At 39.5% G+C, this 23,112-nt stretch overlaps 1 protein-coding gene across 1 annotated transcript in view; it reads right to left on the bottom strand.

Moving 5' to 3' along the window:
- Nucleotides 1-23,112, bottom strand: part of si:ch211-186j3.6 (neural-cadherin) — a 351,776-nt gene that overhangs the window by 225,101 nt on the left and 103,563 nt on the right. The window contains exons 9-13 of the mRNA XM_034679695.1: nucleotides 18,472-18,640; nucleotides 16,111-16,281; nucleotides 15,393-15,565; nucleotides 12,295-12,462; nucleotides 8,489-8,738 (exon numbers count right to left, since the gene is read on the bottom strand). Of these exons, the coding sequence (XP_034535586.1) occupies nucleotides 8,489-8,738; nucleotides 12,295-12,462; nucleotides 15,393-15,565; nucleotides 16,111-16,281; nucleotides 18,472-18,640 (931 nt within the window). The remainder of the gene's footprint in view (nucleotides 1-8,488; nucleotides 8,739-12,294; nucleotides 12,463-15,392; nucleotides 15,566-16,110; nucleotides 16,282-18,471; nucleotides 18,641-23,112) is intronic.

The raw sequence follows: 23,112 nt of genomic DNA, 5'->3' as shown, positions 1-23,112 counted from the left end.
ATGCAGTAAACAAGAAAAGTTCTATAGATCAGATTTTTTTCCTTGTATTCAAACTAGAGTTAAAAAAACAAAACATTTTCTTTCTTCAAAATACACAAAAACACAAACACTGAGAAGTTGCATAGACACTTGCGAATGTCGTTTCTGATGTCTTTTCTCTTCATGTTTTAAATTTATTTCATCATTTTCACATAATTATAACTAAACTGTCATTAAAATATCACCCAACCCTTCTGAGAACACCACTGACAGTCAATCTAAGTTCACATTTTTTTAGTTTTTACATCAAATCCCACCTGCTTCTCTATGAGTCACATCCCTCCCATTAGACCTTTAACTGAACTTGCTCCCAATTCCAGGTAATAATATTTTAAAAACCTTTGTATAACAATGTTGTTCAGACTGTAGGCCAATCAGACTTGTTTCAAAAATCACATCAGACAGATTCACTCATTCATATTTGGCTAATTTATGTCTACACTGCAGTGGTAATGATGATGGCCTGAGTTAAGGGGTAACCTGGTGATCTGGCTGCCAACACCAGAGCTTGAGAAATGAAGATCCATCACCTCAACCCCAAACAATAACATCCTGTGCAAAAGTAAAGGTGTTGCAGAGCACCAATGACCAATAATATCAACATGGCTGCAGGACATAGACCTTATACACTGCTAGGGAAGTAAGGATTTATCGCAAGACGGTAAAATATCAATACAAATAAGGGTGGATTAAAATCGATTCAACATAATTTGTATCTGGATATTATTTTTAAACAGTAGAAGGCGCTATCTGCATTACAGTATACTCCGCTTGTTCAACATCATGAAGTCTCTTGCTGCTCTCTCGTCACTCCCTGAGTGGATGTGTTTTAAGTTTAAAGCATGTTTCAGAATCAGCTGACTGAAGGTGTTGCTCACAGCGGAGACGCTCAGCTGGGGGCTGCAGCTGAGTGACAGGTCTCCACGAGCGCTTTTTGTCTCCGCCGCCGGACTGATTCTGACCCGGTTGCGCGCCAGGCTGACACCATACCACGTTTAAATGTTTATTTTTCCCAATAAGAAGGAGAAAACTGGACACTGTGAGTCCAAATGTGATTCTGTTCAGTTGTCATGTTGCAGTAAATCCACATGTTGTAGTCTGAGTCTTCACTCTATGACCATGAGTCCACAGAGATTATTTATAAGCCTGCTCCTCACGTTGATATTCAGCGTGTTAACATTTTGAACACCTCAATATGATCCTTAGCTGTATAATACCGTCAGTAATATAAACAGTGTCATGAAGGAATATTTGATTTAGGGGGAAAAACACATTTGTCATTATTTCTGACTTGGAGAACATTCACATTTTTTTTAATGATTAAATGATAATTGATCGTTACCATTTCCAAAGATCAATCACCGAAAATACTTATAATTTACATCCCTAATTTAAAGAGATTTAACTTATTTGTTTTATCAATTAATGTTTCACTTGGGAATTGTTCACTCTCCATTTCTCTAGAATTGTTCTGAAATTTTCCAACAAGGTATTTATGTACGGTGATTTTAGTTTTTTTGCAAGGTGCTGAAAAAAAGTGTGAGTTTATTTTATTTGAGTTACAACACACCTTAAAAATGAAAAAAGATTACCTTGTTTACAAAGAAATATAAGAAAACAAATATATATTATAACTGTCCATATCTGATAATTGAAATCAAATAATAGTTATTTAAATTTTGAGTTCAATCCATTTTTCTTGAAAATCGTTAGAGAATTTTGAGTGAATTGTATTGTGAACCAAAATCGAATCGTGGGTTGAGTGTCTCCTTACATACCTGTACACTTCTGTCACTTTGAGTGTGACTTGGGCTGTGACACTGAATTAGAGACACTGAAATTTGCTGCACAGCCTATTCAACTGGATATGTCACAGAAATGTTTAGACCGGGTTGAGGTCAACCTGCCTTTAAAATGACTTGGACTTGGAGGCTTAAGGCTGATTTATACTTCTGCGTTGAATCAACGGCGTACCCTACGCCGGGGGTCTGCGTAGCTCCCGTACCTACGCAGAGGCCTACGCACGTAGCTGACGTGCACCTCCTCCAAAATGTAACTCCCCGTAGAGCCGACGCAGACCACAAGCTCTGTGATTGGCCCGCTCGACGGCTTTGTCTTTCCCGCATTCACAGCACTTCCGGGATCCCGGACATCGGCCGCACATCGTCCGTGTATTTCATCTCCTCCTCTCTATTCTTCATGTAATCATGTCTGTATGATAAACAGCAACATGTATCAGCTGTAGATTAACAGAACACGCTCTGAATCTCTGTGGAAAAGTAAACAGAGATCGTAGCGGGACCGGAAGCAGGCGACCGGCTATCAGAGAGACCGCACTGCCCTCAGGCGTTTTGGAGGAGAATTGCTGCGCGACACGGACACATCGACGCACAAGTATGTGGGGCTCATGTCCGCGTCAGCCCCTGCTGCGTAGGGGAGACGCAGAAGTATAAATCAGCCTTTAGTGGTTGGATCATGAAGTAGGTAACCTTTGTTGCACTGACGTTACAGTCCAAACATCACAAAATGTTGAATCTTTCTCATCACTGCCTTAAACCAATAATTCTTAATTTTTTATTTGATTCATCATCATTAAAATAATGATTCTGTGTGAAGACATTTGTTTCCACTGTCTGAATATTTTTATCCAAAACAGTATGCATCATATATTACACGGTGGGAAACCGTTAAATGTTCCCTAAAAGTTTGCCCTGTGTAAAGGAATCATAGAAAAGGCTCATACTTGTATAACATTGCAGCATAAACCATGTTTCAAAAGTCTTCCTGACCAGATCTCATTAAATACATAATAAAACTATTCATAGTTTAGATTGTCGTGGGCAATAGTGTTTTTTCATGAGTATGTTTTGCTTTTGGGGGAGTAATTACTAACAGTTTTCAAAAGAAAAACAGAATATTCCATAACCAGTTAAATCCTGTACGCTACAAGGATGCAGACTGTGTTATGTCAAAACATTTGACTTTGAGGAGAAAGGAGATACGAGGCAAGCCTGCTCCAAAAGAGAGGGACAAATTAGGGCTGACAAAGAAATAGAGGGCAAGGTGTCTCGTTCAGAATAAAACGCAAACATTTCAAATAGCAGTCATGTTAGCTTTGCAATCTCCAAGATTCCATCTGCCAGTATTGGACAGAATGATAACCATGTAGAGCTAGAAGGAGAACTCATCTTGACTTAAAGGCCTAACACTAAACTTTATACCTCAGATCTGTCTCAGGGAAAGTTATGTAAGAGGGGTGACTCCAAGAACAGTATGAAGACTTGAAGATGCCAAAAGGGTTTATATGAAACCGTTATAGAGTACAGAGGCAATTTCAGCTCAGTTTTTGCTCCCTGCTTCTTCACTTCTGTTACTATCTGCCTCTTTTCTGGTACTCAGCTTTCTCAGGGGCCTCTGTGTCGGGTTTGGTTCTGGAGACAGCTCAGAGTTTGGAAACTGTTCATTAATTGATACAGAGTGGAAGAATACCATCTACTGGTGTTGCTCTGAGTGTTTACCCTTTATTTTGATCCTGTTGCAGATGTAAGTTGAGGTTGATTTCATCAGACACTTTTAGCCTGTTAAGAGCATCCTAAAGACAGATGACGACAGAAATATCAACTACTACCAGACCCTATCTTCTTTGACAAAACTGTTAATAAGTGATCACAGAAACCGTTTGTAGTCTGAAGATTGAATGGAGATTGTTCATCTTCTGTTTATAGTCTATCTGCATTATAGTCAGTAATGGGTCAGCTGGTTGAGTTTAGCTCATCCAAACACCTAAACTAACCTGATCTAAGCTAGATCGACTGAATGAATTTACTGAATCCACCTGGTAGATTGTGAATATTTACTAAGGCTGAGTCCATATAATCTTCTTCTTCTTAAATGTGTTTTCTCTTTGGCTCTAACAAATTCAACAACACAACGACATATAATTATTTCAACTTTTGCCAAAATGTACTGAAGCATCATCCAACAAAGCTCTACATTAGCCAACCAAATATTGGCAAGTGCTAACACCTATTACATTTCTATGTAATTTAAAAAGCATACTTCTCCTGTTTACCTCACCAGCATGTAACAAAGGATGAAATAATTACCTGTGTGATAATATTCCAGGGTAGTAAATTGCAGCATAAAAGTATTTTAATTTGTAGAGAGTTTTTTGGCTTTTGATAAAGCTTCAAACTCTTTGATCTGTTACTCAAACTCACCGGTACATGCATCAACAAACTCCTGCCAACACAGGCCCCTGCATCTTTATAATAATGCAGCGCTGTTCAACATCAACCAGACAGATACCTTTAAACCAGTTTGTTCAAAATGACTTTATAGGGTGTGTATATCAAAATAAAACAGTAGTGATACCTATTGTTGGACAATCATTGGCCTTTGGAAAAGCTTCAACATTTTTAAGGTGTTGTCAGGTAGGATTCTGAACTAATGGTGATATTAGACCTTCATCAACAAGCAACAAGCAGTATGAGATTATGCACAGATAGCCATGGGTATCAATCACGTTTTGTTGTGTTCGCCGTCTTTTGGACCTTAGAGCCATCAACTCACTACAGAGAAAAATTGACTCTGCTGACGAAAGCAACACTATTTAGATAAAGGACATCTAGGTTTGGATACTTATTTACTTTATGAACTGTAAACTTCTGTCTGCAGGACATGTGAAACATATGTCTTTGCCAATATTTATTTCTATCAAGTCCATTTGCCAGATTGTCTTCGAAACTTTACATTATGTTAACTGACGTTATCATAAATAAGGTAAAAGTAATAAACTTAATTCAAAAATGTTATGTATGTGTTGAAATTAAACCATAATGTAGCCAGATTACTAGACTTAGAATTTGTTATAGTATGTGTTGTGAACTGAAGGTGAAGCATTCACAAAGCCTCAATGCAACCCCGTTACACACTCAGTCACAGTGCAGGAGGATGGATGGTCCTTTTGGATTACTGCACCTGTAAAGCAGCTCAGGAGAACTCTGCTTAAAAATATATATAAATATGAGCATAAAGGATCAGTCTGATCTTTTTCACTTGCTACTACAATCCAGGTAGAAAGCATGTTGATTGTTGATGTCCAGTTGCAACTAATGGCGTGTGATATCCACATAGGAATAGAGGTAGAAATCAATGTAATGCTAGGATGTGGCTTTGGAAAGATAAAGGCAGGACTTCACTGATCCTCCTAACATTAAAGCTGATTTATGCAGTACAAAGTCAGTGTGCAAATACAAAGTAAATTAAATAAATAAATAAAACAAACACACAAAAATGTAAAGACTTTGTCAATAAGTGGGAAACCCAAAGTAAGCACTGCCTGAAGAGATCTAAATGAAAAGAGCTTTTTACTGTGAGTAACAGTTGATAAACTGATGCTCTTTAGGCTTTTGTAGTGTTAGCAAAGCCCTCTTGGCATGATGATGATGAGGATCAAAACAAGTACTTGTTCAATCAATAATGGACCAAAAATGAGTCTTTTATCACCCTGAACCACTATCAGGAGGAGAGAAAAAACAGAGAGGGTTACATGCCTCACAAAGATAAAGCAGATCAACAAGAGCGTAAACCAGAGTTTCCCTGAAACGCAGAGCAAAATTTTAAAAGTATTGATTGGAGACTAAAAGCATTACAAAAGTTAGTTGAACAGAGCAACACATTAAATCTATCGCTGCTCCGTGTGCCATTTTATTTCCTGCTCTCTTCTCTGAGCAAATGTCTTAATCCATGAATTAAAAATGGGGCCTTAAATCCATTATAGACCCCCCTGCCTCCCTCTGCTGCACTGCCTCTGGAGGAGTCAAAGAGCTTTCTTATTAAGACAGATAAGAGAGAGGAGGGGCGAGCGACAGGAGGAGAGAGAGAGGGAAGTTGGGATAGGAGGGGGCCAGGGAAAGGAGAGGGTCTGTTTGAATTAATTATTTCTCGCTGGATTAATGTGTGAGTTATGTGAGCATGTGTGTGTGTGAGTGTGCATGTTGCAGAGGGATTAAATGCAGGGGAGTTTTGAGCATGTGGTGCAGGCAGAGTAATTCTCAGAGGCAAGGTCAGGGGCGAGCAAACACCACCATTTAGCAGTGATGGTGGCGATTAAAGCCTTGTTACCACGGGCTCAGAACTGACTGAAACAGAGTGACGGACTGAAATAACCATTTTTAGAACCACTGCAAAATACTGATGGACAAGATAGCAAGAGAACACAGTGAAAATGGTGCTCGTGGACAAAGATGAGAGATAACAGAGTGAGATTCTGAGTCTGTGATTAAATAAGTGTTGAGGAAAGTTGGAGCATCGGGCTTAAGTATATATTCGGAACTCTAAAAGCTAACCGACAGACTGACAGCAGCTGGCCAGTTCTGCACACAATTTGGATTTGTGCATTTTCAGAATGCAAAGTTTAAAGCAACTCCAAGTAAAGAGAACACTGAAACTTAAAAATGTATACAATACAATTATATCTGTACTCAGGGGTCTGGATATTCAGCATGGGAACTGCTTTCTGTTTGAAGTACTTAGGGTAGTATTGACAAGTCAAAATCAAATACTGATATTTCACCTGAGCAAAACGCTGACATTGTATGTTTCTGCATTACAGGATATGACCATGTCTGATAAAATAAGGCGTCTCATGTCTATGGTTCACTCTGCATGGCAGCACAGTTACAGCTGTCACTGCTTTGACACTGAAAACAGTGAAACACAGTGTTGCAAATCACCTCTCCCCTGTTTCTTGTCTGGCTTCCCATTGTCACTGCTCAATAAAGGTAAAATGCCACAAACTATACATTTAAAGTCTTAAATGAATATAGTGTTAAATAAGAATGTTAGAAAGAGCCATTAATGCACAAAAAAACAAAGAGCATATTGGGAAATATATGTTATCATAGTGAATTAAGATGAAAATGTTAAAACTTGATAAAATGCTTGTCATTAATGTGTTTTGGGAGTGCACTTTTGGTAATATATGAGCTGTTGGACCCAAAGCTGGCTCCTAAAGTCATTCAGTCTGTGAATAAGTGGTGCCTGGAAAAGCTCTTGGGCAAGCTTCTGTTATTTATGCTCTAAAAAGTCCATTAAGCCTTTCTTGCAAATTAATGTAGAAAAATCTTTTATTTTCATCCATTAGCTTATAGCCCAAACATCAAAAAACAATCATCAGACTCCCAATTTGTCTTCAGCTCATTCATCCTTATGGAGTCATACTGCTTTAGAGCACAGTAACACAAAGCTGCACAAAACACAGCTAACCACATGTTACACACTGACTGAGAAACTAAAGCATTTCACACCTTACAATGTTGATAATCATGGCCTACAACAAAAACATATACAGAATCATCTCAGCATGTTAGAACATTTCATTTAGACTTGAAGTGAATTACTATTCAAACAGAATTATACAGTGTATCTTCTGGTCTAGTTAAGTAGACGCAACTACGATCATGAGTAAGACAGCTGACTTGACAGTTGTCCAGAAGACAAGAAGCCACAGAAGGTCAAGTGCTGTATCAAAGCATATGGGTGTAAAGTTGACTAGAAGAGAAAAGTGTGGTAGGAAAAGGTGAACAAGCAACAGGGGATGATCTCAGTCTTGATAGGATTGTCAAGAAAAGGTGATTCAAGAACTCTGGAGACCTTCACAAGGAGTGGACTGAGGCTGGTGTCAGTGCACCAAGAGCCAACACACAGAAGTCTACAGGAAAGAGACTACAGCTGTCATATTTCTAATATCAAGTTGCTCCTGGGCCAGAGAGATCAGGAGAGTCTGACCTGGGCTAAGGAGAAGAAGAACAGAACTGTTGCTCAATGGTCCAAAGTCTTCTTTTCGATTGAAAGTACATTTAGCATTTCATTTGTAAATCAAGGTCCTAGAGAGATGAGGAAGAGTGGAGAGGAACAGAATCCAAGAAGTTGACTTTGGGTGCCATGTCACCTGCTGGTGTTGGTCCACTGTGTTATATCTAGTGCAACGTCAACATTGCGTCTACCAGGAGGTTTTACAGCACTTCATACTTCCACCTGACGACAAGCTTTATAGAGGTGCAGATTTTCTTTCCCAGCGTGACTTAGCACCTGTCCACAGCGCCAAAACTACCACCAAATGGTTTGCTGATCAGGATATTACTTGTCCTTGTTTGGTCGCATTTCCTTGCGCTATGAGCCATGATCATCAAAACTAAAACCATTCTACTTTACATGAGATGAATATAGAAAGAAGCAATATGAAAGTTTAACTTTTTCATGATATTCTAATGTGTTTGAAAGAGTTTGTATAAATTATGTTAGCATTGCTTTGGTGGAATACAAAGAGTTACACAAGAACACAATGTAACCTTTCAAAACTATGCTTTCATTCCCCCTTCATAGTCTAAGACTGACACCATCAAGACATGTAAATAAACAAACAGCATGTAGAAAAATTACTCACCTGTAACGTTGACATAGACTATAGTGAAGGCAGCCAATGGTACTGCAGCGACATTCTGCGCACGGACCCGCAGCATGAAGTTCCTGGTGGTCTCGTAGTCCAGGGGTTCTGCCACCAAGATGGAGGCCGAACCGTCCTCTCGGTTTGGGGTCAAGTAGAAGCGAACTGGCATGTTGGTCTCTGGGACCATTCCGTCCTCCAGGTTGTAAGTCACCCTGGGATCCCCAAGTGGAGAGGTGGCTTTGATGGTCTGTTTGGAACAAAAAAAAAGAAGAGCATTGTCCATTAAAATGTCAAGACAAAAGGAAATGTTTATATTACTGAGCCCTCACATATGTGTGACTGTTTGGTCTGTAGATCCAGCAAATCTCCATGGATACCACCACTCTGGTGAATTGGTATTTGTTTACAGATTATGTAGAATAACACAACAAATGACAGCTACATTGACTGGCTTTCCAGGAGCTGTCCTATGATAATAATAACTGAAGAGAAATATGAATCCACAATGATCATTTTCTTATTACCCTAATACCATTCCCCTATTTTGGTAAATATTTTGCTTATTTTCTTACTTTTATGTTTTAAAAAGTCATTTTTTGTTGTAAGTGGCAGATAACCAACAGAACAAAGTTCTACAAACTGACAGCATGTTTCCAATTACCATCCCTGAGAGCTGGAAGAGATGCTGACTGACAGTGACGAAAAAGAAGACGGCTGCTGTTCTGCGTCCATTGAAATGTGCTTACTGGATAGTGAAAAAACGCTTTACTTAAATAGAAAAAGAAAGTTTATCACCCATAATAAGGAAGACTTAAATGTAAGGCAGTGAGTCTCAAACTGTTTAAGTAGACAACAACCCGCTGAAATCCAGTGGGATCAAAGGAACACTCCTCATTCGGCGTTCTCCCTAAACTAATTAAGGAGAGGCTAGTGGAAGCTGACGCCATAAACACCCCAATTAAAATCAAAAATGCCATCCTGGACGTGATGCGGCTTTTCTGTGGGTGACCTAGCTGTTTCTATTCAACCTGCGAAGCCCAGCAGCTACAATAATGAGGCATCCTATCAAGCATGCAGAATTGGCAAACCTGCCTGACTATTGTGTGTGCAGATTCAGGCCATAAAAACCTCCAATTTCCATGGTAGAGCTACAACATCCAACAGAGAGTAATCACATCTTTGCATAACATTAAAACCAACACTGAACGGCTATATTGATTAACTCACTGCACTGAGGGGAACAGGCTCACCCTCTTTCTCCCCATATCTCTCACAATCACATATTCACACACACACACACACACGCACACACAAACACTTCTCCATATAAATGATTCCCTTCCGCCCTTTTATTTCAGTCTTTCCCCTCATAATGTTCATCAGCAACTTTGATTGAGACAATTGCTTACAAGAGATCCTTAAAAATTATGGTCAATTAGTTGAACATGCGTTAGTGGTTTGAAAAAGGCAATGCCTGGGATCACATGCAGTTTATGGGTTCAATCATAACTGCACACATTGTGAAGCCTCACCAATGAATAGGCTGTAATCAAGAGGTGGGCCATGTTGATGTATGTATTTGGATTACACACTTTTCAAACACAATATGAGCAAATAGCAAAAAGTGAACAGCGACAAGTAATGTAACAATTGTTAGCTAGGCTGTGGGTCTGCAAATTATCATCACAGATTCAGTCGCAAAGCAAACACGCAAACAAACCAGACTGTTACCCAGAGTCAGCACATCATCTCCAGACAGCAAAGCTCTTAAATATCCCCAAACACTCGCCAACCTCATCTTGGCAAACTGAAAGTTAGCTGAGTATTGCATGCAACTATAATGTTCCTTGCTACAAGGCCATTTCTATGTTTGTCATATATAGCGCTATGCCTGCATGTAAACACTGCCATTTTTCAGCAAGCACACAAAACACACAAGAGAGGATGATATTATATTTGACTAGGGTTGCAACATTCCAGGAATTTTCAAAGTTGGAAACTTTCCATGGGAATTAACGTGAATTTATGGGAATTAACTAAATAAAGCAGGGGGACTTTACTAAATTGAAGGTTGGCTCTTAATAGGGAACTTAAATATAGTTGGGGAAAATATATTTTAGCATAATCGTGACTAAAACAACAAGATTTCATGCAAGTACAGTTGAATATCTATGCTATTCCTCAATCCCATGCACATAGCAACATAGTTTATGCAGGGCTGCTGAGACCACGCCCCCTACATGCACTGTGCATTCCTCCATCACATGCAGCACAGATGATTTCTAGAATCCTAGACTACACCTTTGAGCCCAGAGCACAAGACTATTGAAGCCACACATTTGAGCCTGTGGAGTTCACAAAGTGAAGTAAGTTTGGATGATATTATGTGGTAATATATTTAACAAATTTGATGTATGGCACTAATGTTTAACTTACAATTATCACATATAAATGTATTCATAGAGTAGATAGCTAGCTGATAAGTTTGGATTCCCTTGTTGTTAATTTCTGAATGGGTTGGGTCTGGGGGATGAGTAATATTTAACTCAACATTCATGTTTTTGTTCTTCAAGTAAATAATTGATGGTCCAATAAAATATTTAACACTTGATAAAGTCCTACTTATAAATAAATCTGTTTTAATTGCATTATTTTGGGTGGATGTCTGCTTAAAGCAAAACAGATATTTATGCTTGGATATGATACCTTTCCATTAAAGTACCCTCAATTCCCAGTTAATTCCCATAATTCCCATAGAAAGTTTACAATTTGGAATATTTCCAAAATTCCCCAGCTTAACTTCCCATGGAAATTTAATGGAATTTTTCCACCCCTTTGCAACCTTATATTTGATAGATCTAAAACAATTGTATATGATTGTCATTGTGCTCCAGCCCACCTTTAAGATACCTTTGAAGGTCTGCATTTTCTTTCAGCTGTGATTCCTAGAGGTTTCATGGGGCAAACACAACTGATAGCAGTCACTCTGGTTAATTATTTTGATTTTACTAGATACAAAGCAGGGCATTTCAGGAGCTGCTGTCTGTTTGTCTCAAGCAGATGAGTAGGGCAAACCACAAGCAGGAAAGCAGAAAATATAAGATCCTTTTTTTAATCAAAACATCTCATTCAGACATCTGCAAACTGGAACAATGTAGCCTGAGGTAAATAACCAAATCCACAAGATCTGAGCATTGTAGTGGACTCTTGAAAACTAGACGCTGCACATCTGAGATGCTTTCAGCGGGGTTCGAAGATGGAGCAGTGCCCTGTTGGAGATCAACTCCATTGAGGCAAGCCCTGTGGAAAACCAGCATTAAACTTTTACTATAGGTTATCTAAATCAAGGACATTCCGTACGAAGCATACGTAAGAATCTTAATCCTTCATTATTTCAAAAAGCCAGTGAGGGGAGACTCACTAATGAAAAGCACTAATAAGTGCTTATTATTTCTCAGTTGATTTATAGCCTCAGTGGAAAAAACCCCAGAAAGTTCCATGGTAGATTCATGTTTCCTCTAACACATCATGATGTTTATCTGTTCATCACACAACCATTTACACTCACAGTCCACTTTGAATAGCCTCATCTTTTCTTCTTCTGACCTTCACTAATGAGAAAATTCCACCACGTGCCTATTTTTTTCCTTTTGCAGTTTGTGCTAAGGGCTTTTCTCAAGGGCACCTCCATAGTTGTAATGATGGTTCCAATCAGGTGAATCCACCCAGCTTTGTTCTAACTGTCCTGTTTTGGCATGTTTGATGAAGCCACAACATCCCCCTTCACTCAAACCCCAACCTACCACGATGGGCGTGTCTCTGACAGTGTTCTCCGGTATGACCACGCTGTAGCTGTCCTTCTCCCACTGTGGAGGCTGGTTCTTCACGTTGGTGATGGTGACTGCCAGCTCCACTGAACTGCTCCTGTTGCCTCCGTCTGTGGCCACAATCTCCCTGGTGATGTAGGTCCTCTGTGGCAGATGGTCCAAAGAAAGGAAGAGCAGAGAAAGAAGAGGCAGGGGGTCACTTTATGGTATTTTCTTATGTTTCAAATCATTGTGGCCAAGTGCTAATTAAATCCTCCTATAAGGGTGATGTGCAGTGTGAATCAACATCAGACACATATTGGCAAACAATCCATTTTCTATACTTGAGTGCAGGGGGGCATTGACTGTATGCTGCGGCCTGCTTAAAAGGAACACACTTGGAGATAATTGTATTGACTTAAGGACATTTCAGCTGTGGAACAGCAGGTTTGTCACCTTTAAAAGAGCAATCACCCTTAGCCACTGCAATCAGGAAAAATTGTCTGTTTGTGCAACAATTTAAAAAAGTTTTGTCCATCCCAATGTTTTTCTTTTCAAGTTGTGTTAATGGCTTTCTGCTTATTACACCGTGTTTTTAAAGACACTACTTTTCAAGGCACCAGACTTGTTCATGCTTGTGTATCCAACACTGAGTCAAGTTTTTTCTCCTCATCACTCCCTTTGAGTCCGGTCACTGAATATTTCCACAGACACCTACTTTTTGTCTGCCACATATGAAATATATATACAACTCTTCAAAGTGTAAACACATTTGTTATCCCTGAACATGTATTAATAGTCATGGTAGTAGCTCATCCAAACTTTTCACCTGCTGCAGTTAACAGCTCAAGTTTTATTTTCTGATTATAATTTATTCGGTTGTCTTCATTAGTGGAAGAGTTTTGTATCTTCAAACATGGATATGTTGCAGTGAACTTTTCTTAAAAGCACAAACCCTGGCATGGTGCCTGGTGTTCAAATAAGATTCAAGGTGCCGGGGACGAACACATTCTTTACACTTGGTGAAGGGAGATGGTGAGTTGTTGCTTTTTTGGGCTTTTATAATTGTGGCACTCATCCGAGCCGCAGACTTGTTTGTGCTCACTATGTGGCAGTTTCCCCTATTGCTTTTTCATGTTCTGGCCAAGATTGTTTTTCCTACTGGTAGTGAAGCGAAGGGTTAGAGGCAGTCAAGTGAGGAAAATATCAGCAATGTTATTTCTCCTGATGCCAAGAAAAAGGCTCCAGTGAAGACATTATCACATATTCAGGCTGCCTGTCTGCTGCTGCCCCCCCCCCCCCCCCCCCCCCACAACACTGTCAGCAGTAAAGTGCTTGAATGCAAATAAACTTGTTTTTCTGGCCATGCACTCGGAGAAGTAACATGTTGTTTTGGTTTCAATGTGAGGTTCAGGCTAAAATCTCATGTGCCCTTCACTTATATTATTTAATTAAGTAGTTTCAATTCCTTTTTGCCACTTGGAGCAGCTCTATAAGCTAAGATTTTCCCCCTGGTGCATTCACCGTTTATAAGGACTACTAATAATCAGAATAATAGACTGATGAGGATAAAGACGTTTCGTGTGACGCCTCATTCAGAGCAGATTTGTCAGATCTGGCCTGTTCAGAAAAAAACAAAAAACCATTCCAGTCGACAGGGATGGTTTAGATGTTTGGAAAGTTAGCGGTGGGGACACTTGATACAAATGTTTCTTCCTTGCAGATTATGTCTGTGGTAAGAATGTAACTGGAAGTGATGAGTTTCTGCTTTTGCTAGATAAATGGATGGATGGATGGATGGATGGATGGATGGATGGATGGATGGAAGGAAGGAAGGAAGGAAGGAAGGAAGGAAGGAAGGAAGGAAGGAAGGAAGGAAGGAAGGAAGGAAGGAAGGAAGGAAGGAAGGAAGGAAGGAAGGAAGGAAGGAAGGAAGGAAGGAAGGAAGGAAGGAAGGAAGGAAGGAAGGACAGTCATAGACATGAAAGAGGGGGATTTTTTGTTCCAGGCTTTAAACCAGTTCACTTTGCTGCTAAGATGAATGAGTGTGTATTTGACTTATAGGCTTTTGGAGCCAGCCTCAAGTGGACACTGGAGGAACTGCAGTTTTTAGCATTTCAGCATTGGCTACAGTTCTCAAGACCAGAGGTTGACACTTGGTAGAGACATGTAGCATCTGTGATTTTTTTTCCTTCCTTAAAGCTGGGGTTGGTTGTCAGATTTAGATCCACTTTTTGTTATACTGGTTAAAATGATATTTATGTCTCGATGGTAATCAATACATAATGTGTTCTTAAAAAAGAGGTAAAAAAGCTGCTATCTACAGCCGGAGTAAACCTGGGAAAACACCAACCAATCCCTGCCATCAGGAGCCAAATGATGAAACCAATCAAATCCCATCCTGCCGTTCTGCCCGCCTCCTGCAGAGCGTACATTTCATGTTTGTTTGTGTTTTTAACTTTCACTATGAGAATGTTTTGGTGTTCTCTTACCGCTGAGTGAGACATGAGTTGATGTAGTGCAAAACACAAACAATGTGGTGAGACCAGTTTTGAATCAGTCATCATCATATGGTCATGAATCAGCGGCGCTCATGCATGTGAGGGGGGGCGTTGTATTGGAGGAGCTTCGAGGGGAGGGGGGGAGGGGCTAGACGGAGTCCTGAGGAAATACTACATTCAAATTGATGCTAGTTTTACGTGACTACCAACCCCAGCTTTAATTTGTTAAACATAATGTTCAGCAAAGCGGTGTTTGTTAACAACATGCAGGAACAGATGGAAGTGAAACAACTCTGTGCATGCATCTCTAAACTATTTTATTCATATTAAATTCTTGATGCATGTATGTACAGTATGTGCACTTCATTCAGCATCCTTGTAAACCATGATTTTGAAATCAGAATGATTTTGATCGGAGGGAAGATACACTTGAAAACAGTTATTGTTGTAAAAAACGTAATTGAGGATTTTTGGAAATAAAGCAAAACTCCTGTAAAAACATAAAATTGTTTTAAAGTAAACTCTTGAAAAAGCAAGCTGAAATCATTTTCATAATGGTCTGCTATCACATATACGTTCACACTATGAGTGTACCTGAGATATGGGCTGGTTGACGTACACCCAGCCTGTCAACGGGTTGACTCTGAGGTACTCTGGCTGTTCACTGGACATGGAATACATGATGGCTGCGTTGGTGCCAAAATCATCGTCATGAGCTGCTACACGCAAGAAACTTGTCCCAATCATTGTATCCTCACGAAGGAAGTCTACAGGAGAAGAAGAAGAAGAAGATGAAGAAGATAAAGAAGTGTGCTTTATATCTCAGTTGAACCCCTGTGAGGCCTTAATAGGTAGTGGTGTATTCTTTGTCATTAAATAATAGGAATGAGCTCAGTGCACTACAACTTATGGTAGTACTAGCAGAGAAGAGAAGCCTGAGTAAATCTGACAACACAACATTTTAAAATTTGTTGACCTGGTGGCAGCAGTGATGAGTCGGAAAAAGAACTTTACAGAAATAACCAATCTGCTCGCTGATGGTCTGTTTTGCTTATGTAGGTCATACAGAGGCATCAGTATTCAACTGAGGCTGTTTAAGTCTTAAACTCCTCACAGTATGTTTAAGAAACACATTCATCAATCTGACAACACTTCTGCTGCTTTAAAAAATACATTTAAAATACTTCAAACACCAGAAAATACCAACATAACTCAAGTCATACAGGGTCAAGATTTGCAATGCAGTACAAGCAGTGATGGATCTCATACAGTGACCATCCCTCAGACCTTTGTAACACCCATATTCACTTACACTCATATCGAATGTTCTCAAACTTGGGGCTGTTGTCGTTCTGGTCCAGGATGAGGATGTTAAGCTGACAGATTCCAATCAGTGGGTCAGCTGCCTGGTCAGTGGCAGTCACTGTCACAGCGTACTCCCGTTGACGTTCACGGTCAAACTTCCTGGCTGTTACAATGACTCCTGTAAACACGGATAAACAGTTGATCAGATGGTTAAATCCTGCAACTGAATGTCTTCGTCTCTTTTCTCTGAAGTGTTGATTTCCTCTGTTGATTACGACTTTACACCTCACGTCAAACTGCTAATATACCAATTACAAGACAACACACTCTACCTTTAAGTCACAGCCCACCTTTTGAAGGTAAAAAAGCACTGATCCAGACCGGGACTGTTTTTAAAGAGAGTGTGAGAGTTATGATTTAAAGTCCTCCAACTGGTGCCAGTTATCCAATCTGGCAATTCTACAAAATCTGCCAAAAAACTCAAAAACTGGCAGCAATCCAATCGTTTTCAAAATAAAAAAAGTCAAACTGATTTACAAAAAAAAATGGCGGGGGGGTGAGGAGGTCGGTGGGGAGGCACCCACAGAATCCACTGAGAGGAGCTGCGTTCAGGGGAACTGCACCCTGAGTAGAATAAACAGTGTTTGCCCAACATTTGACAGTTACCCTGACCTGCAGACAATCCGCTAAATCAAACTTTACACTTTACTCTCCATGCCATCAGTTATCACACTACAAGGTAAATTACCATGACTGTAGCCCTGCAGGTTGACACAGTTGTTTGTTATGTCAGCTGACAAAAACTCACATTGCTGATTAAACTCCAATTCAGACTGTTCTCCTAACCCTTGTTGTTTCATGTCTCAACACACTGATAGAAAACCCTGTTAGCAATTAACAGGGGAGAGTGAAATGTTGATTAAGTTCAACGCTGCCATGAAAAAAAGAGAAACGAGTAAATCATTTAAAAGTTAATTCAAATCCACGATAACACTGATAAAAAACAGACTGAGGGCCTGATTCCCGAAAAGATGATGCTTTTGTGTCCACTGAACCTGTGCAAAGGAGCCAAAAAGACGTCTGATAATTCACAAAACTTGCATTAAGGGTTAAATGACTGCAAAGTGTGCTGCAAAGCAAATAGCATTTACACCAATGGTGATCCACCATGCATTTATTTGGAGTAAAATATGCCTCCTTATATGCAAATGAGCTTCATTGCAAAACACACCTTATTCGCCAACGTAAGCATTGTTTGTTTATTTGTCTGTGCATCTGAAGGGATGCTTTACGCTCTCTCCAGGAAGTATGCATGGTATAAACTATGACACTGACTCCACAATGAACTGGTGAACAGTCCCATTCTGATCATCATCAGTGTGTGGATAGACTTAGCGCCATCAGGACGAGAGCACCAAGCACAGCTCTGTGCAGCAGAGTGTAAAGAGTTCTTAAACTTTGTGGCTGTTTTTGCACTTGAATATCATTAGTGCAAAATGCTTTCTGAACAAGACCTTGAGACAGAGTAGACCGGGGGCCTTCTCAGTGAATTCCTCCCTGCACTGTTTCTAAGAGTGACCTCAAGGAAAAGACTGTTGACGACATTACAATGCAAATAAAGGTACACAAAGTGAGACAGGTGTTGTAGAGTATGCAAGATCATTTTGTATTACCATACTGTAAATAAAAAACCCTCATGGTTGATTAATTATTTTGGCCCCTGTGTCCATTGACTGTAAAAAACATGGATGCAGTATCAGTGACAGTCACATTGGTTTCTGAAGAGGCGTTAAGAAACCCAGAGATGGTGATCACCATACTGGAAATGCCAATGCCAACTAACTTCTGGCCATGCAAATATAATATTTTTATCACTGTACATAAAATGGTCTATTCCGACCAACAGGTTTAATTCTGCTGTAGAATTGGACATACTTATATGTGTGCGCCTCCTGGGCTTTTGGAGTCAGCCTCAATATTTCAATACTCAATACTCAGCCTGGATACTTGAGGAATTGCTTTTTTTTTGCACTTTCACGTTGGCTTCCTTTCTCAACACTGGAAGTTGTTCCTCTGATCTAATGGAGTTGTCTTGGTCTTTGGAGGCTGCTCAAAGTGAACACTCAAAACTGCAAATTTCTGGGATTTCCTCATGGCTTTACTTTCAACACAACTTGATGTTAATCAACTGAGAAAGTCTCTAGCACCTGAGCTAACAGAGGACAAAAAGTTGGAGTCTCAAAAAAGATCTACAAGTCTAACTAACTTATAGACACCCTCAATGTTGAAAGGAATTAATCCTGCATCCCACAAGGATGCTCTCGCTACCATCACAAGTCAAAGTAAGTCTATGTGTGTGTTGCCATACCGGTGTCTGGGTGAATACTGAATGCAGGCACAGTAGAGTCTTTATGCATGAAGCCATATGTGACCCTTCCATTGGAGCCCTCGTCAGCATCCACAGCGTGGACCTGCAGAACGAATGTCCCCGCCGGCTGGTTCTCCAGGACGGACGTGCTCTCTCTGTACTGTTGACACTGCAGAGATGGAGACAGCAGGCAGAGAGGACAGGTGGGAGGAAGAGAAGATCGAAACAACATAAGTATGGAGAAACTCTGATCAATATTCCATTGTACTGAAACTGTAAACAAGCGTGTGTGGGCGGTGGAGATGTTTATTTTGAAAAGACAGATGAAATATTATTTCCTGGTGGGACAAAAAGTGTAACATGGACACAGAAAAACAAGTGCATAATAAAGTAGAGAGGCATGTTTTTCCTTCATTTGCTTGTCCTTTGTGAGATAAATGGAAGTGGGTTCAGGGGTCTTGGAGCGTTACCCAGCAGCTATTGGGCAAAGGTGCTAAATAGCTGCTTGATGGTGTGCTTACTTTGCCCTCTGCGCTCTGGTAAACATAAAATCTGCTGACCATTTGGCACCCACAGTGTTTGGAGCTGTCCAAAACATGTCTCTTTGATTTGGAAATGTGGGCAACAATTCACAGAGTGTTCTGCAGTGTACCAGAAAATAACTGCAGCTGTATTCAGGAGGGAAAATTTGTTTGAGAAAAATTAATTTGGAGGAAATTATGAGGAGGTGATAGGAATATGAAAGCCATTTAAAACGTTGGTTTTTTTTGAACAAGCAAAACACCTGCTAGCTGCAAACAGCAAAGGGCTATGTAGAAGACGTAATGTAGAACAGAATAATCTATATAACACTGTGTTTATATAACCTGGTGTGGTATAGAAGGTAGAAGGAAAGTGAGAGTACAGCAGTGTGCTGACACATTAGTCATATTTTAACTCCAGGGATTAACTAAGAACTCAAAACTTCTGATTTAAAGACGTTTAAACTCCAAAATTTAAACATGGATTGAGTTTTCACAATATGGATCCAGTTTCTCATCCAAATATGCCTTCTCTGGTTTGCAGAATAACAAGATCAACTGAACTCAACTTTATTGGCATTCATATGAATAGCGTGTATACAGCTGGACGAAATGGCATTTCTCACAGATAAGGTAGTGCAACAATCTTAATGCCAACAGAACAGGAGAACGGACAGCCATGACAGAGAGGAGCCACATCCTGCAAGTCATTCACAATGAGAACCGCAAAATATTTCACACCAAAAATGGCAGCTAATACATCTTGTATAGTCGTAAATGAAGTGACACTAAGGTCGAGGAAGCTGCTTGTGAGATCACAGCCAGTCAGTTTACATTAGAAAAGAAGTAGCTGTCATGAGCCCGAGACACAAAGGCTTAGTCCTGATCCTTATTCTCCCCTCTTTCTTACTTGTTCCTCATCTTTCTTATCTATAGCTTCCCCAACAAGTAAAAGGCAAAATGTTCCAAAAGATGATGTTTAAAATGAAAGAAAATGGCAGATGATTTCCTTGCTCTGACATTTATGTAGTGGTAACTACATGTCTGCACTGTAAAGATAGCCATAATCACTCAAGTAACCACTCACACATATTGAAACCGGTAAGAGGATGTGTTGGGAAACAGATTATGTATGACCCTCATTGTGTTGTTCCCCTCTCAGAAGAGAGAGCACTTTTTAGAAAAGTGTTATTTTCCTCTAAAAGCTTCACACAATCCACTGAGTTTGAAAATCACATTAGGAATGGGAATAAAAAGCCTTTTATGATTAAATACCATCCGTGTTCTGCTCACATTGATGACTCTAGTTTTTCTCCAGGATGTATTTCCACAAGGCTTCAAAAGTTACACCTACAACATGAACTAATCTCATCACTGCATGTTTTTGAAGTCATTACAGAGTTTTACATACAGCTTTTGGTGTGATGTCAGGTATCTGCTGTGTTTGGGCTTTCCAAGATTTCATCTTTCACTGAATCTCGAGATACATCTTTGTTTTCAACATTTAAATGCTTCCTGGTTTTCACTCACTGTCTACATCCAGAGTTTTCTCACTCTGGTCTCTTCATCTTTATCTCTGTCTCAATCATCTTTTTCTGTTTTTCTCTCTCAGTCTCACTTGAGCATTGATTTTGATGTGTCACAGACAGAAGCGGGGCATGAGATGGTAGAGATATGCAGGTTTAACTGTAGACATTCACTAACAGAAACAATCAGGGGATTTAAAGAGAGGGCTTTGTGATACAGAATTTCAAAAATGTGAAACAAACCAGAGATTAGTGGACCAGACAGCCCATATCAATCAAACACAAACATCAGACGGATCACAAATACATGCCTGTCGCTGTGCCGCGGCCTAAATTCTGTGATATGAAAGGACCAAATCTGAGAGTATCTGGTTTCATGACTCTCAGGAAACAGTGGGAGGTTTGTTTGATGTTTTATACTATAACATTAGAGGGACAGACAACACCTCTAAGTTTGACACCACACGTTGGGTATCTCTAGAGTGAAGGGACACCGTGTCTAGACAGCAAATGTTGAACGAGGACAAACCAATTAATGAGTTCACTTTAAAAACAAAGTTTTTGTCCGTGTAAAGTGTTGTTCCTCTGCTCTTCCTCTAACAAGTGACCCTTAATTAGGAGAGGGGACGGTACACAACTACATGACTTGAGTCAAAGTATAGACGCTCCAGGACAAAATTACTCCAATACAAGTGAAAGTTACCTTGTCAGATTTTCACTTGAGTTAATGTACTGGAGGATCTGTTTTAACACTAGAAGGGCCATAAGGGCCTCAGTGCTGCTTTCGATACTGTTGACCACCAAATTCTTTTAAACAGATTAAGTGAGTATGTTGGCCTGTCCGGTAGTGTTTTTAAATGGTTCGCATCCTACCTCTCTAACAGAATTTTTTATGTAACAATCAACAATCAAAACTCTGAACATCATGTTGTTACCTGTGGGGTACCGCAAGGATCAATTTTAGGACCGTTACTTTTTAACTTGTACATGCTTCCCCTGGGCAGTGTCATCAGGAGACATGGCATAGATTTCCACAGCAACGCTGATGACACTCAGCTCTATGTGGCCGTGTCTCCTGATGACACTGGGCCGATTGACTCACTTTTTAACTGCATTTTAGATATTAAAACCTGGATGTCACATAACTTTTTACAGCTCAACCAGGAAAAAACGGACGTACTTGTCATTGGCTCAAAGGCTCAGAGAGAGAAACTGGCCTCCACACTAAATGTTCATGGACTTAATCCAAGCCAAGAAGCCAGAAGCCTAGGTGTTTTATTTGATTCTGATTTTAATTTTAAACCACATGTTCGTTTTATCACCAAAACAGCCTTTTATCATTTAAAGAACATTTCTAGAGTGAGGCCGTTTCTCTCTCTGAGCAACACAGAGAGACTAATGCACGCTTTTATAACCAGCAGGCTGGACTACTGCAATGCTCTCCTTTCTGGTCTTCCAAAGAACACAATTAACAAACTGCAGTTAATACAAAATGCAGCAGCTAGAGTTTTAACGAGGACCAGAAGGAGAGCACACATTACGCCTATTTTAAAATCTTTACATTGGCTGCCTGTTGCTTTTCGTATTGATTTTAAAATTATTTTACTAGTTTTTAAGGCGCTGCATGGTCTTGCACCAGACTACATCTCAGAGATGCTTTTAGTATATAAACCAGGAAGGCCTCTCAGATCCTCCGGCTCCTCTCTTTTAGCTGTTCCTAAGAGCAGAACTAAAACATTTGGTGACGCTGCTTTCAGCCACTACGCTCCCAAACTATGGACCAGCCTGCCGGAGGATCTGAGAGGAGCTGATGGAGATATTGAGACTTTTAAACGTAAACTAAAAACGTATTTATTCAGTCTGGCTTTTATGTAGGGTTTAACAATTTTATTACCTACCTTTTACTATAATATTGATTTAAATGTTGCTTTATTATTTTAGTAATTTTAACTGTTATCTTATTCTTTTTTTATGTATTTATTCATTCATTTATTTAATTTTATTTGTCTACTCAGTTTTATTGATATTTTTCAGCCTTAGTTTTATTTTTCAACTCTTATCCTTACCTTTTAAATCTATTTATTTTAACTATTTTTATTTCTTAATTTTGATGTTTTAACTTATTTTAATTACACATGTTTTATTTTGGTGTGCATTGGTCTCTATTTTATCTTATTTTTATGTTGTTCTTATTTTTAATTTGTATTTTTATTATCATTATTATTATCTTCCACTAAAATGTCTTAGCATTGTTTCATTTCTGCTTCTTTCTTGTTTTCAATCGCTATAAAGCACTTTGGGTTGCATTTTATTTGTATGAAAGGTGCTATATAAATAAAGCTTGATTGATTGATTGATAATTCCATTTCTACTAGAAAGGCCACGAGATGTCACTCCCAGAATAGAAATTGTATTATCTGTTATGATAAATACCCAATATAATGCATGCGTTTATTGTTTAAGGATATACTATATATTTATGAAAATACACATATATTTATATGAAACTTTTCTCAGCGAGTCACTTTTATCCGCTTCTAATTCAGATAGATTGCCGGTCTGCAGTGTCAGATTCCTGGAACAACTGTCAGGCT

This window comes from Notolabrus celidotus, chromosome 3 (assembly GCF_009762535.1).
Source record: "Notolabrus celidotus isolate fNotCel1 chromosome 3, fNotCel1.pri, whole genome shotgun sequence".
In the NCBI taxonomy this organism is placed as follows: Eukaryota; Metazoa; Chordata; class Actinopteri; order Labriformes; family Labridae; genus Notolabrus; species Notolabrus celidotus.
Note: the sequence above shows the minus strand (reverse complement) of the source record. Positions and strands in the feature narration are given on the sequence as shown.